Source organism: Channa argus, chromosome 1, assembly GCF_033026475.1.
Source record: "Channa argus isolate prfri chromosome 1, Channa argus male v1.0, whole genome shotgun sequence".
NCBI classification, from domain to species: domain Eukaryota; kingdom Metazoa; phylum Chordata; class Actinopteri; order Anabantiformes; family Channidae; genus Channa; species Channa argus.
In genome coordinates, this window is record NC_090197.1 from 42,423,090 (window position 1) to 42,439,585 (window position 16,496).

Here is a 16,496-nt window from a genome sequence, read left to right on the forward strand (position 1 = left end):
TGAATACATTAAGCTCTAAGTAAGTTGACCTAAACGATAAATCCAAATGCAAGTTAAGCATAAACAACATGTTTTTTTTATTCTTGGTTTTGATTTTTTTTGTTTTCTTTTAACATGTACACTGATGGACTGACTTTGCTGCTGGAACCAAACTGAGACAATAATACTCAACCCACATCCCTGTTTAACTAGGATGATTTAGTCTCCCCACAATATTTTCTCTCTCTCTCTCTCTCTCTCTCTCTCTCTCTCCTTCTCTCTCTCTCTCTCTCTCTCTCTCACTCTCTCTCTCTCACTTTCGTGACAATCTCGTCCGAGATCCCCTGCATTGCTGCAGACATCCAAACACTGCAATCCACCACTAAGCAAGAGAGAAAAGGGAGAGAGAGAGATTTTAACAGTATTTGTCTTTTACCTAGGCCTTTCATTGCAGATAATAGGGGGGGGGGGAGTAGGGCCATGCACTGTACGAAGAAGAAACTGGGGGGGGGGGGGGGGGGGGGGGGGGGGGGGGGGGGTTGTGAGGGTGTGAAAAAAGGGGGAAATCCATTCTGCGGATTGCACGATGGCTGCAGATCTGAAAGCCTCTGAGGCGTGCAGCAGGAGGAGAGCAGGAGAGAATTTCACAAAGCTCTAACTACTTTACTTTACTCTAACACACACACATTTGAATCACACAGCGATCACTGGTATGAAATCGTGTTGTCACACAACTAATGTGCTGTTAACTTGAGTGGACCGTGTGAATAGATGAGACAATAAAATGTAACTTCAGTCGGAACAAGTGAGCACAGAGTTTTTGTGAGCATAAGTGACAGTGATGTTGGCAAACATACATTGGGAAAAAAAATTTTAACAAACAAAGCAATCTGACAGCATCACTAGGTTTTTAGGGTTTAAAAACAATAATCAATTGTCCTGAAAAATCAGTGGTCAGGCTCTATTTTTCAGAACGTTATCCGTCTGAGACTGTGGTATTGAAGATAAATGGCATGATCAAATATTCAATTAAAAGATAATATCACTTTATGCAGTAGGATCCAAGAAACAGAAATACATGGACACGAGTGTAATAAAATGTCATTAAGCAGAATTTTGTGTATAATTTTTTTATATGAAACTGAAGCAATTGTATTATGCAAATGACTTTCATTTTCTTGGTTTCGTGTTTTGTTGATTATTATCTTGTTAATTAGATGTGAATGTTGCCACAGGTATGTGTGGAGCCCAGAGGGTACAACCTGAAAATCACGGTTCGCTTCTTAGGCTTTTGCTCAATGCATCAGCATCTCGCATGAAGTGAAAAAGTGTGAAAAACAAAACTCCATCTCTCTCTCACACACCCACACGTACACACACAGAGGGAGATGTACCCACCCTGACACCCATGAAGCGGTCTCTGAGTACAATCCAAGATAGCAGGAAGACGAAGGCCTTGTTACAACAGAAGAGTGCCGACACATCTGTTGTGTTGATCTTCCTGAGGGCCTGCAGGTACAAGTAGTTGGTGAGGATCCACAGCAGGCCAAAGGGAGCTACTTTGGTAAAAAATACCTTGGGTGTCAGCCCATCGTCCCCGAAAAACCTACAGCATTCCCTGTGCAGAAACACAATGCAGGGCAGAACACACTGAAAAATGTGCCACATCAAATTAAGAATTGCTAGATATCAATATCGCTTAGGATTTAGTCAGTATTTCTAAACACAAACAGCTCAGTCTCTGTACAAATGATACCAATACCACAGAGACTGTAAAGACTACAAATTGTGAAGTATTTCCCACTTTAACAGTCAAATTTAAGTGAGCACTGAACCCTGTGGGACCAACTGCACTCAGGCAAATATTTACAATTATGTTCAGATCTGCCATAAGGCACTGAAATTAAACATGTCTGAGCTGAAACTCAACTTCCCCCTTTATTAAAAATAAAGTGGTCCTCCTCGTTTGTTTTATATGACTTTCACCCCAAATTAAAAAATAGGAGATAGGAAACTGAAGAAGAATTGTGCATTGTGTTTGGATGTCTGATGATAAGGAATCATAGTCAGCTCAGTCCTGATGGACTTACTTACCTGATAACATTTTGTTATCTTGAAGAGTGAGTCACCTTCATGAGGCCCACTCATAAATGCTTTCAGTAGAGATCTTTGCGAAACTCAGGCTTAAATCTGATCTGGATCACTGTCTAGAAAATGTTTCAATTTCACACAAGTTTATGTAACTTTTCAAATGTTTAAAATGGATGAAAAGGACCTTGGTCGAGATATATAATCAACATACTGGAGAGGAATCAGACTGACTACTGTATGTACTGGGATCGAAATATTGACTTAGATCTTGTTCACTATTACTGTGTTTTATGCGCAACTTTCACAACTTTTCGGCTTTTTCTCCCATTGCAGTGATTCCAAGAAATATTTATTTTACTACATGACTCCTCCTTCAAACATCATTACATTTTTGGGGCATTTTAATCGCTACTGTTTACGGTGCTTGTGAGTGACACAGTTTACCCTGAAATCATCTGGTCCTGTGCAAGCAATGAAGCAGCAGTAACCGGAGAGTGACATCTAACACATTTACCAGAAGGCCAGGCAGCTTTGTCACGAATCATCTGCATGGAGTTGGGTTTGCACCTAAAACTCACACCCCCTTTATGAACATAAATTCAGTGCCAATCGCATTAAAGTTTATCTTTTCATTGCAGATTTAAGATTTGAGTCGTACAAATAACAGTTTGTGGTTTATTCTTGCTTTGCTTTCGTGTTTGTAAGACCTGTAATCTGCATTGATTGAGCTCTACAACACTGCTGGAAGGCTTCAAGTATTTGAGTCAGTCTTGCTAGATAACTGCCTGGATATAACTTTTATTCAGGTTCTATGGTAGTGAATCAAAACTAGCTATTGAAATGACATGGAGTTTATTTAACTTAAAAAAGATAATAATAATTTTCAGGTTTTTCCTAAAACTGTATAAACTGTATAAACAGTAATTGTCATTGCTACTGGCCTGTAAAAACCTGCAAACTTAGAATAAACCTTCTTTTTACATAATTTCCACATTAATTCAAGTGGCTTTTGATAACAAACATAAGCAGTCACACCTTCTCAAGCAGTAAACTCTCCTCTCCACCTATAACCTGTCAGGTAAATCTAGAGTCAATACAGTGGGAAAGCGATAAGCAGATACTGGGTGATAAAGAACATCCACCGAGTATAGTGAAAGTCAACACCGGTCATATCAATGAGCAGCTATCTGACAGGTCTTTTCCTTTGACTTTAGCTGTTTTACTTAAAGAGACAGGACAGATATTAAAACTGTCAGCTCTTTGTCTTGGTTTCTCCGCACTGTCTAAGATTCTCCAGCAGGTGCAATTTAAATAACCACAAAGGAAAGAGTGTGTTTGATATTCACAGCACAGCACCTCCGACTCCAGCTGAGCAGAGGGAGCCCCGAAGCCTTGTGTAAGGCCTCAAAAAAAGAAGAATTACATCACAGAGGTGCATTGGGAATACAAAGTCAATCTTGCTGCCTCACCCACCACCCCTGACAGCACCGCATCCACCCTCTTTGTCCCTTGTACTAAAGTAGCATAGCAGGTAGCAGAGATAAGACCTTTGTCTGAAGACCTTGATTAATGGACTGTATTAACCGTGAAAAAGCACTTTTAACACACTTTGAGCTGGAGTCCATGTGTTTGCTGCAGCCGCATAAGTGACAAAGAAAACGTTATCAACTCAGCTAAATAATGAGAATGCTGCTGATCTGGTCATGAGTACTTGGCAAAGCAAATTGTTGCAGTGTGTGTTTCCTCCTTCTCTCAGAAAGACACTGGTCTCCGCCACGTCAATGGCCTCTGGGAACTGTCACATCATTGTAGAAGTGTTATTTAACTTAACCTTTACTGTTAAAGGGTAAATATCACACCAATACACTAAATATCTATATATTATATACGCTAAATATCAAATACAGTTAATGGTTTCTGTTGCTTAGTGTTTATTATTCCTGGTTTTAACTGATTTATTATTTTGGCCTTTTCAAACTTCTTTGGCCTCTGGTTACCAGTTGGATACTGGTTGTGACCACTGGTTCCAGGATGGGACCACCACGCATGCTCCTCCCTCCAGTTATTTTAACAGTTCCCACATCATGGGTTTAATCTGCATTAAGAAAAACTATTTGATATCAGTTCTCCACAATATGTCTAATGACTGCATTGTATTCCGGTCTACTGAAGCTGCTGCTCTTGGGAAATAGCTTTCTCTTCTATGAAGAGAATTGTATGACTGAATTCTGTGCATCATCTGTGAGTGCAGAAACATAACAAGGCTCTTTGATTGCATCTGATTTGACATTTACTCTTTTGCTCTTATTTTTGACTCCACAATGTGATGTGTTTTTTAGCCATAGAAACAAGAGGAAAAAGGCAGAAAAATGATTTTAGCAAAAAAAGACTTTTAGCAATAATTATATCAAAGATTTATATTTTTCTGATTGTTTATTAGAAACATTGTTTAAGGTGGAAAAGGTGCACTGTTTAGTAGACCTCTACATGTTAAAATTCACCATTCTCTGTCCTGTATAAATGTACAAAGTGCCGTGTAAATAAGGTTTACTTCTGACACAGTGCCTTCTCACCTGAATCGCTGTCTGGGCGTCTGTCTTTCTGCACTCTTGCACAGGTGTCCGACATAGTACAGGGGGAAGAAGAGGCAGTTCCAGGTGGTGGCGAACCATGTGAGTGTGAACGGGGCATCAAACTGCTTAAATGTCAGCTTGGCGAGCTGGGTGGAGCCTGCCCAGGATGAGCACACGCACATCACCATGGCAACTCCCCACAAGGCCTTGCGCACCTGTAGAGTTGTCACTCGGATGCAGCAGTGGAGCCTCCGTCTGTTGGAGCCGGACTCTGCTCCTGTCCCACCACCAACCGACTGTGCGTCTGTGGTGCCCACCACATTCTCCCTGCTGCGTTCTTCTCCTGTAGGTGAACACATACAAGTTAGACTCTACATTGAATCTAAATTGCTTCTAATGAGGGAAATCTGATTACTTTATGTACATGTGTTTCTTTAAGTTGTGATTATTTTGTTTAGAAAATATTGTTTAACTTTATATATGGAAATTAGTGTTCGAAAAGTTCATACAACAGACTCTTATCTGTGCAAATGACTGCAGGTCCCTCGTGTCTTGCCATCTTTTCCAGATAAAAATAGCAGCTTACACAGTTTAATTGAACTTGAAGGTAATCAATCAGACATCTGAGTTAGAAATGTGGTGATCGAGTGTGACAGGTGGCAGCCAACAGAGGACAAGAGAGGGCAGATCTGATATCCAATCCAAGATGACCCCTTTATTCACTCCGTGGGTTACGAGGCTGTGTGTGAGTGTGTGAGTGTCTGTGTCTGTGTGTGCGTGTTTGTCTGAAGGAGCCCGTAACAATACTTGTTTCTATTTCTGCTGTCAAAATCTCATAGCCTCCATACTTCTTCAATAATGTGGGAATTGAGGCATGTGTTGATCTGCTGTTTTTTTATCCCACTCACACCCACTCTGTGTTTCAAAGCCAATTCACTTATGAAGGTTATTGTGCCTTTGGATCAGATGAATTTAGTGATACACTATCTGATGTGTTATTTCTAAATAAATTATTTGGCTTCATAATCAGGCGATAGTGAAGAAGTTAATAAGCTCAGACATTCAGGATCTTCCAGTTGTTCAGGTCATCGACATGGAAATGTATTCTGCAGTTAATAACAACTTCCTCTATTCATACAGCAGATTCAGACAGGTAATCTGGCCGGCTTTATCACTTAGTAACATTGTGTTTGGAGGATAGATTAACTGAAGGCGAACAGTAACAAAGTATCAGCAGAAAGGCCAGAGTAAATCATCTGAGACCAGCTCTGAGGCACACAGACCTTTTTGTCACGAAGAAGAAAACTGCAACACCACAGCTTTACGATAAGAGATGGGAGAGGACATCACAGAAAACGAAATCCCCCATATCACCTCTGTTTCATAACAGCTGTATAATATGCACCATGCATCTTCTGTTGCTGTCTAACAAGTTAAAAATGAGGGGATCTCCCTAATGGTGTTTCCAGAGGTAAGGATGTGCCGCAGGGAGCTGTTGGCCGATTCATCTGCACTGTATATGTCTGACTGGAATACAGAAAGCACTTCAACAGGCTTCAGTGAGACAAGAATAGATGTAACTTCACTTGTCGTTATTTATCATTGTACAGCATCAGCAAGACTGTTGTGTTTTCTGTGTCCATTTGTTGTCATATACCAACCAGACGTGATGCAGTCTGTCTTTATGGAAATGTGGCCTGTGTAATCAAATGGCCGCCGTTATCTAATGTAAGCAGCTTGCTGCATATTTAGAAAAAGAACTACAGTATATAAGAGGGCATCCATCATGGCTTGTTAGGTGGTCCCATCATATCACACACTGACTTCCCTGGTGGTCTTGCCTAATGCTCCCCAGGCTCCTTACTTGAATACTTGTTTTAGTGCAATTGCACTATACTGTTTAGGCATCCTGAACAATTCTGCCTGATATTGTACAAGGACTGGGGTGAATCTGGCACCAAAGAAACTAGATTCAAGATCATTGTCTGTTATTGGAAATGATGCATCAGCAAAGACCAGAAAAAGAGACAGACACACACACACACACAGATGTCTACTGAAGTCTTAGGACCAAGGTTGAGAATTAAGTTTCTCTATTCTGGGCTCCAAGCCTCTATGTCTCATTCTGAAGGTCATTGTTTGTTTGTGCTGGCCAGTTTTTGTCCTTCCTGGGCCACCATCCCACATCCTGTGGTCCTGGCCGTAGCTCCCTACTGCAGTACAGCTTAATCTTCCAAATGCAGTGAAGAGCCAAGTCAATCAGCCTCCGGTGAGGTGCTGGGGCTCAGTGATATCCAATGGTGATATTCTCATCGACCTGCAGCCTTCAATGAAGCTGTTAGCATAACACTCAGAAAAAAAATGAAATGAATATATAAATCATTAATTAAACTGCTATGATTTAATACTGTATTAATTTGTTACCCACTGAAGCAATGCACCTTTTTCACACTAAGCCCGACAGTTACTGATGATACTGTACCAAGCGGTTATGAACATTATAGAGCATTGTGAAAATGATCAGTGGGCCAGTTGGGATAGAAGCAATGATTCCCATGACTGAAGCACCCAGCAACTCCTTCTGTAAGTGTTAAATTGTTACCGCAAAGCATTAAACCATTCCTGTTCATAATCAAATGTCAACTGTGAAGCACACTACAGCACACTGTAAAGTGTACCGTGCAATCATTGATCTTATTTTGTATGTTTTCACCATGACTCAATGCCTTTTGCTTTCTAAAACTGATTTAGATTGGGTTTAGCTGCACAGTGGTCAATTCAGCACTAATATGAAAATGTCTCTTTAACCCCTTCTATCTCCAGATGTGCATAAATCAGCCTGACAGGCATCTGTGAAATCACTGGGGACAGGGGGATCGTGTCTGACATGCTTGTAGGGCTAACATTGGATCCACTCTGACAGCTGTGTGTAGCTTCTTCTTCTTCTTCTTCTTCTTGCCTCCTCAATTCTATTTACTCCAGCCACTCTGCTGGATTGAATCCCAATAAAATCACAGATTGGAAGAAGCACAGGTAGGGGTGGCCTCAAAAACAGAAGAAAAGTGATAAAAGGAGATTGTTTTTATTGATATCCAAAGCATTTATTGACAAAAAGGATCATACTTTAGCTTTATTTCATTTATCAAGGCAAATCTCACTTCCTTAAATAACATTAGAAGAGAAAATCTATAGATGAACAGGCCTCCTTACCACAGAAGGCAGAGTAAATCAATCTTTATCTTACGTGATCATTTGACTGCCTCTGGTACACTGAGCACCTCGTAGGCAGTGTACTGAACACTTGTCTTACTCCCAGTAAGGTCGAAGCTCTCAAACTGGTGTTGAGATTTATTTCTCCATTAATGAGCCAGTTTTTCAGTTTTTCTTCTATATGAATCCATCATGCTTCCCTGCTTCTTATTCCCGCTCTCCTACCTTCCCCTGCAGTCTCTGCAGTGCAGATCTCTCCTGCTGATAGCTGCAAATCCCAAACGTGCCAGCAGAGCCCTGCCTGACTGCCTGCTCTAACACTTTACAGAGCCTGCCCATGTCGGGGTGAGAAGGACCTGCTATGTCCCCGTGTAGCTCCCTGAACAGGCCCCCACCCACACCATCAAGCTCTCTCTCTGCCACCCTTCCTGCTCCCAGACAAAGATCCTCACATGCAGCAGGGTCAATAGCATTGGGCTTGTGTTTGTTTGCCAGGGTGGTCATACAACTGTCGGGAGCGCTTCACTGGGTCCTCAACTTACTGGAAGAGTCAGGTAAGGTAAGGAAGAGGTTCATCAGTTTGGTGGGTGTGCTGTGGCGCTCCGCCTCAGTGACTTAAGGGGGTAAACAGATCAATCAACAATACACAGCTCAGAGGAATTCATTGTCTTACTGTCGGCTGGGTCTTTGCTTAGTGGTGAATAACAATGGAACATTGCTACTTTTTCATTCTGTGTTTGATAGTCTACACAAACTTAAAACACAGTTTTCTTCTTCAAAGTCTACGCACCTTAAAAGATCAGTTCAGCCTGCTGTGAATTGTTTTCAGTTGCTTTACTGTCCGCCAAAGAAATACTTACTGTTGACAAGAAATCATATTCATCTTTGTCATGCTTTCTAGGGAAAAAACAAGCAAATAAATTGAAAATCTTTGTCCATTGTTAAACATTTATTCGGTTGCCACATTAAATCAGTATGTGGATAAAAATAAGTCGTTTGACTTATTTGGTTTAAAAGGTGAAAAGGTGAACTCTTTACTTACTTGACATTATTCGGTTTTTGATAAATAAGATCATTTCTAGGAGTTTGTTATAAATAATAATCTGCTACATGACCAAGATGGTAGTTCTGTCACAGCAGACAGACGGTCAGACAGACAGGCAGCATACAAACAGACAGCTGTCACTGTCTTTGTAATGTCAAGGCCTGACAGACAGTGGGAGTCAGGGATACTTGACTGTGACAGCTCGGTCAGGCCATGCTGTCAGTCGGAGGCCTTTCAACACACTAGAGCAGGCTCATCTGACAAACCTGCCCCGCTCAATAACACAACAGAGAGACAGGCAGAAAACACACCCTCCTGCGTCAACCAGCTGCTCGGTGGGACCAAACGGGCCGAGGGGAGGAAGACCAAGGAGGACAGACAAAGTCAGGACATCTGTTACTGATCCCGCTCTCCTTAGTTCCCAATTTCTCCTTCAGCCTCAAAGGACAACGGAGCAACTTCTGCATTGAACAGCAAACTTGCTGTGTGCCACTGCCATGACCTGCCCGGCTGGTTTAACAGATGCTCCTGATACAGGTCAATGCTGTGGCCCTGTGATGTCTCGCTGGGTTGTGACATGACAAAATGCTGTGTGCAGACACGCAGAGTATGTTTGTGTGTGCCTGTGTTACACCACAGCCATAACAATTACTCATATTTGACACCGGGTACAGTGCCCAACACTATGTCCCCCGCACTCGAAGCCATCCCTCTCTCTCCCTCTTACAGCAGTGAATATAACGTGATGGACCTGCAGTTAAACAGACTGGCAAGAGTCCCAGCCGTTTCTGCGACAAATCAATATTTAAAAGATTGGCCGCAGCGCTCCTGTTGAAGTAATGGATAGTCAACCACGGCAGGTGTACACTCTGAGTGTCAACAAAAACACTGAATTTTCTCCCTCCCTGGACTCCAAGGCCCTGTTAACATGGGACTCTATCAGACTTACAAAAAGCTAACCTACGATGATTTCTGGATACGACATAAGACATAACTGCTGGAAATGACACACGTAGTTTTATAAATGATTAGCTATTATATCAAGAAGAAGGAAGGTTAAATGGAGTGAGCTGCAAACTCATTGCAGTAATTTCCACAGATGAAACGCAAGAAGATACACTGCACGTTTTTGCTGACACTATTTCCAACACGGTCACAATTAAACTGCCGTAGGCATGGTGGGCATATTTTGTAATTTCAGCTTTGTAATGATTAGTTTTCGGGCCACACAACAACTGTACCAACTGGTCCACTGGCCACAGTAGACATTTAAAGAGGATAGTCTGCTTTCCTGCACCCAGATGAAAACTCCCTCAATTTATGTTTATAACTTAGATCTTCCTCTTTGCACGTTTTTGCAGAGGATTTTGTCTAAAGATGAAACCCTTCTACACTGTAGCAGAAGGTATTTTCTCATATGAAAAACAAATGAGATGTGAAGCATCTCCTCTGTTTTTAGTCAAAGGAGCAAACCTCAAACTAACTTACACAGTGAATCGATTAGCGCCTTACATCAACCCATCTAATCAAAGTCTTGTTTGTTACTATGTAAACTGATCAGTTTTGCTAAACATGCCCTCTGCATTTGATAAAGCTGAGAATTAGCTTTGTCTCCTTTTAAAATAAAAGCATTTTCATTGTGTATTCACCTCACACTGAAGCGAGACCTGTTTCTCTTGCTTTTAAAATTAATTTGGACTGAAAAAGACGCTCAACATTTACTCCTCTGACTACCCTCAAAGTCAACTCCAATTACATTTAAAGAATCAAAGTGAAATGCAGCATCTTAAAGGAGCCTGGAAAAGAAAGGTCCACAGTAAAATCTGGTGAGCTTTTCACACCCAGGTTGCAGCGTATATGTTTGACTTTTGTTTCAGCAGATTTAGCGTCGTCACAACACAGAGACTGTGTTACAAATTTACATACAAAAAGACACATGCAAACAAGTGCAAGACAGCATGCAGTCCTATTGTCTTTCTTTGTCTTTCACCTCTAATTGTCAAAATAGTTCATGTTTAAAATACGCAATTTCACTCACATGCTCAGTGGTAAGTCTTTACCAATTTATATTTTGCTAAATGCACATATTTCAAGCTCTGTGCACAAAGGCCAGGCACGATTAAAAAACTTTGCATCCATCACTTCAGGCAAAATGCAGACAAAGCACTTTTAACCCCAAAACATCTTTGTAATCTTACGACGGACAGAAGAAAAAAAACTGCTGAACTGTTCACAATAAAACATAAACCTTTCATAAAAGTCTTGAATTGCATTCCATTACCCAGGTTTGTCACCTCACCGGGAAGCAGTGAACACTGAATATCATTTTAAAAGTGTGACCTACAGCTTTACTCCTGTAATGTATGTGAGCAGTTGTGTGAATGATTTCCTATCAATCAGCGGCTATAACCCTGAGGAAAAGTTCATTGTGCCCACAACAGTGCTGCTGAAGGATGAGCAGCTACCTGGTGAACAAAGTGTGCTGACTCACTTTCTAAAGATGCCTGTTCTTTTGGCATACTGTATAATGAAAATACAGAGATTGAAGGAACTTTTGTGAACGTCTTGTCTCTGATGATACAGTAACAACACAGGCATTTCCCAAAGATATCATTGCTAGAAAATGTTTTACATAATTTAATAAATAACATCCACGGGCTGCTGTCTTGGTAAATGTGCCGCTAGAACGCAAAGATGGGGTAAATACTGCAGATGAAGACAGTGAAATTAAACTTCCTGCTGTAGTAGACAGGAGGAAATAACCAGATATGCACTTTGTGTTACAAAACGAAAACAAGCAGCATTAAAGAAGGAAAGAATGACTCTGGGATGTTGCTGTCTGGTGATAGATAGATTGGTGTGTTACTAGCCTCAAGATGACAGCTGTTCCACTAAGTCTGATGTCAAAATTGATTGGTGGTGGTTCCCTCTTCCCCTTAAAGCAACTCAACTCTGTCTGACTTCATAGTTTGTGAAGACATGTAAGAAAACTAAAATGGCAGGTTCAAATCCAAAAACAGAAAATTGGAGCTGAAAATGTTATTATAAAGAGACAAAAATGTCACAACATGTCCTCTGTTTTTGGCTTTCTCTTTAGAGACAGTGCACTGGCACACTAATACCATGTGGAGCTGTGCCGTTAACTGGACACAAAAAAGAAGGAAAAATAAAGACCAATGAAGATCCCAAACTAAAAAAAAGTCTTTGACAGCAGGTTGTTAGTGAGGGTTTGAAGCGGGTGTTACATAAGCAGCATAATTTCTGAAAAGCTGCATGTTGATCCACTGTGGCCCCCTGTGATTCCCTCCTCCTTCAAAGCAGCTGCTGAAATGGGAAGTTGAACGCTCACACCATAAACTCTACAGCTTTGACTTAATATGTATTGCCCTGACACACACACACACACACACACACACACACACACACACACACACACATCATGTCATAGCAGAGCTTTTGTTAATTCTATATATAGAAGCTTGTCAAATTACCCTCTATGTTGGTTATTCTGAAAATAAAATATTTTGAGCTGACATTCAGACTAATAAGCTTAAAACCGTTGGTAATCCAGCTGCAGTGATCATTCGGAGGTTAACCAGAATGTCTTGACTACAAGCAACACAGTCTAAACAGCTACAGCATCCTGTTAGTTAATATGCTACTGTAGATTTCTGCAGAGCCCATAAAACTCTATGAGAATTCCTCATTCTATTCCAGCAGCTGCTCTGGTCATAAATTATGAATAAAGTGTGTTTTTTTTTCATATTAGTACACCCGACTGTTGAGCTTCCAAGAAACTGGAGCTTACTGAGCTAAGCTTCTCCGACTAGCCTTAGTTAAGCTTTTTGGCTTAAGTTTTGGCAGATCAGCTCCACTTGCTCTGGTGTCACTATTGGTGTTAATATTTACCGCACAGCACATAATCACAGCTGTGAGCACACGTCTGTAATACACTATAACACCTTAAGACAATGGTAATGTGCTTTGTAATATGTATGTTAATGATGCAAAACTAAATATAATAATGGTGAATGCTATAAAACACTGTACTGATAGATTGTTCTCATACATTCATTATTAAATTGAAAACTTTTTTTTTCTTTAGATTTCCTAAAATTTGAAAATGTGCCAAGGCACTAATACTGTTCCTTGTAAGAGTGCTGTGAAATCAGTAGGCAATTCAGTGCCTGTGGCAAACACTGAGCCCTTCCTCTGTGCTGAGGGGTAGATTTCTACATGCATAACATTGCTCCTTAGTACATGCATGAAGTTAGGAAGTACCTCACGGGAGGCTAACTGCAGCCTACACACAGGAAGATGACACAACCCACATGAGGACATAGGCACACGGGGTATCGATACACCGCACATGCAGGGAGTCAGAGAGGAGTCATCCCTTAATGATGTTAGCAGGACATGTCCTCACTGTGCTCCTGCAGATCAGAGAGACTGTCACACAAGGCAAGAAGGTCCACCACAAAAAGGGAGGCTGAACATCAGTGTGGCAGAGTTATTAACACGTTTAATGCTGGGTTCATGTGGTGCTCTGGTGTCTTGGTTGTGACTCCTGCAGCCTGTGATGGGTGGAGAGTGTTGAGGGAAATCCCTGCTGCAATAACAACTTAAGACCCTCTCTGAGGAGCAGTAAAATTAGCACGTTGATCACGAGGCCAGCATAAGTTGCCCTTATTTTAGAAAAATGCGTCAGAAATGTAGTAATTTAGACAAAGGGGTCTGTATCGGGCTTCATTTGGGGGTTTCAGCAATATCACATGATAAAAGAAAAATAATGAATCTTTAATGCGATTAAATGCCGAGCGCATCTGGCTTGTGTGCAGAAATTAGTTAGCAAGGATGCTGTCTGATGTTAAATTGCATAATGTTGCATCATAGATTTATCGAGAAGTTTCCGCGCTTGATTGATTCCCGTGTTGATTTATCTCGCCCACAGGAAGATTTTCTAAAGTTGATGCACGTCTTGAAAAGCGAGACACAGCCTATTTCAGCCGAGGTCCTCTCTTATCTATTCTATCTGCAGAAGGGTGCTTCTAAATGTAGAGTATTGTGTAAGGAAACCTAACAGGCTGCCCGCACACGGCAGTCGATCCGAACGGGGATGAACTCTCCTACCTTCCACTTTGGTGAGGGTGAGCACCGGACTGTTGCAGGCGGACAGCGGGGCAACCCTTGCGGAGTGTTTCTTCATGATGATGAGCTCGGATGGGCTGAGCTCTAAACCGCTTCGACTACATCCCTGAAGCTGATTTGGTGCAGACACCAGACCACTTGATGGGACCCTTGATGTTTCTAGAGCCAGAGTCCTGCTCTCTGTCCCCTCGCATCCATCCAACTCCTGTGTTGCTGATTTTTTTTCCCCCTCTAGCTCTGTCGTATCCCCCCACCCCCTCCCTCCACTTGCCTTCCCTCCCCAAATCTGCTCTGTTGAGTGCGTCCTGCTTGGTCTCTCCTCACGTACAGTTTTGACCGTTGCTGCAATTCGACAACGGAACACATCCATCAGTCTCCTTCCAGCATCACAAACTGGAATAGTTTACTGGTTTTTGGAAACCGCGTGGAAACCCCACGTTAAATCGTAGCGGGTCCCAGACCCCATTTATGTAACAATCTATTGGATTATTATTATTTTTTTTTTATTTGATGATTATGAACATTATTATGACTCAGAATTTTTTAGCTTTCATTTCCCACATGGTTATTTATTTAATCTTAAATTAACACGCGCTGGGGCTGTTTCTTGTCTTCAAGGTGACACAGCTCTTCACCTGCATTAGTTTAGGTGCCGGTGTGCAAAATTAACTATGGGAGCATTTGAAAGTTATTAACAGCGCCTTCATTCTTTTGATGACATATGACAATATGTAGTCTGGTGTACGCCTAGAAATACATTCACACCAAATGAATAACATTATATACGTAAATGAATATTTGTCTTTTATTTCTTTGTGCCTTCCCATGTGGGGACCTGGGTCTAACAAACAACATGCAGATTCAAAATTAGATTCAATATGTTAAAGCGGAAGTATAGGAAGATAACATAATTTTTTCTCCTCCACAGTTACTCCAGATGTTTACACAACACCATCATTCCCAAAAATGATTTTATTAGCAGAACAGACCATGACAAAGACTTGTTTAATCCATTCCATGGATTTCTTATTGTTGTAAATTTGGCACAAGAATTAGGTTTTTCTGTACTGAAACTGATGCTGATAGCTCATCTCAGATTTTCTGCCTTTACAGAATTCTGATCCAATACCTGTGCCTTCCCCCAAATTTTAAATTTCACATTGTTGAACTATGTGGAAGTATTTGCTGTAAGATAGCTTAAGGTCAGGGACAGACTCGGCAGCCCATGCCAGCTGTGACTGAATGCAAATCACAACACAACACAAAAACACACATTGCCATTAACTAATAAATTGCATTGGTTATGTAAGGAAAACTACCCCATCAGTTTATATGGGTTAGTGCTATGAACAGAGAATATTGATACATGGCTGTGCAGTGTTGGTATCTGCTGAATGAGGTTGCATCAGTGTATCGCGCATCTGATTATTGCCAAGCAATCTCACACTGTAATAAATTTGAAACAGCGGCAGTGGAAAAAGCTTACAATAACGCTATACTGACACAGTGTAAACAAAGTGAATCATTGAGTGTCAGGGAATCCACTAAAACTAACAGACAGAGACATATTGACAGATGCCAAAAGTACAGTATAACTTTAACTTACAGATAATTTACCATTAAACTGGCCGAGGTTAAGTCCTGACTAGAAGTCTCACACTGACTCGTCCGTGCACAGAGTCATCATTATCAATTATCAGGCCACGTGAGCTGTGCTGATCACATTGTTGAGTGTCCTACTGCTCTTTCCAACAACAAAGGAAATGATTTGAAAGCTGAAATGACCATTTAGAGAGTTTTACAGAAATGGTCTACTGAGCTTATGCCTGATACCTTTCTCTGGATTTCTAATATGCCATTCTACATGTCACTGGTGTTTTAATCCCAAGAGAGCATCAGAGCAAAACAGATGCTGTCAGTGGGACAAATCACTATTGACCTTAGAATACATGTACTGTCCCTGTGACCTTGTTTTTTTGTCTTTGAAGACAAAAATGTGTGATAAATAAATATGTGTGTCTGCAGCAGTTATGTGTGTAAAAGCCCCTGAGTGTGAGCAGGCCTTAAGGAAGCTGCACTGAATAATTCACTGCTCAGACTTTACCTCACACTCAAACAAGAAATCCCCTGCCCTGCCTAACTAGGACAGGGAGCTCTAAAAACTCTGCCCAGACCTATTCTGACATCCCTCAACAACACAACTATTTCCCATGGCTTCTAACTCCTCTCGTGTTTGGGTTTGAAAATGGGAAATGTCAGGAACAGCGGATGGGAGCTAATGGAGGAAGTGCAAGAACTTAAAGTGGATGAGCCGAGGAGCAGCACAGAATGTTTGATGGCTAAATGTCATTAGCAATGTCACCTATTCATTATGTTGTTGTGTGTCAGGGTGAAAGATTCCACGTCACATTGTGTGTGTGAATCCCATTCGGCTTCTGCAGCTGCCAGCT

The 16,496-nt window shown here is 41.3% G+C and overlaps 1 protein-coding gene across 2 annotated transcripts in view; it reads right to left on the reverse strand.

The window, feature by feature from the left end:
* Positions 1 to 16,496, reverse strand: part of slc35f3b (solute carrier family 35 member F3b) — a 42,845-nt gene that overhangs the window by 4,743 nt on the left and 21,606 nt on the right. Inside the window, exons 1-3 of one of the 2 annotated variants that reach the window (XM_067523182.1) lie at positions 14,029 to 14,269; positions 4,644 to 4,986; positions 1,378 to 1,597 (exon numbers count right to left, since the gene is read on the reverse strand). In XM_067523182.1, coding sequence (XP_067379283.1) covers positions 1,378 to 1,597; positions 4,644 to 4,986; positions 14,029 to 14,104 — 639 coding nt within the window. In that variant the 5' untranslated portion in view covers positions 14,105 to 14,269. Of the gene's footprint in view, positions 1 to 1,377; positions 1,598 to 4,643; positions 4,987 to 14,028; positions 14,270 to 16,496 lie in introns of those variants that run through there. The other variant, XM_067523176.1, reaches the window with a different exon arrangement.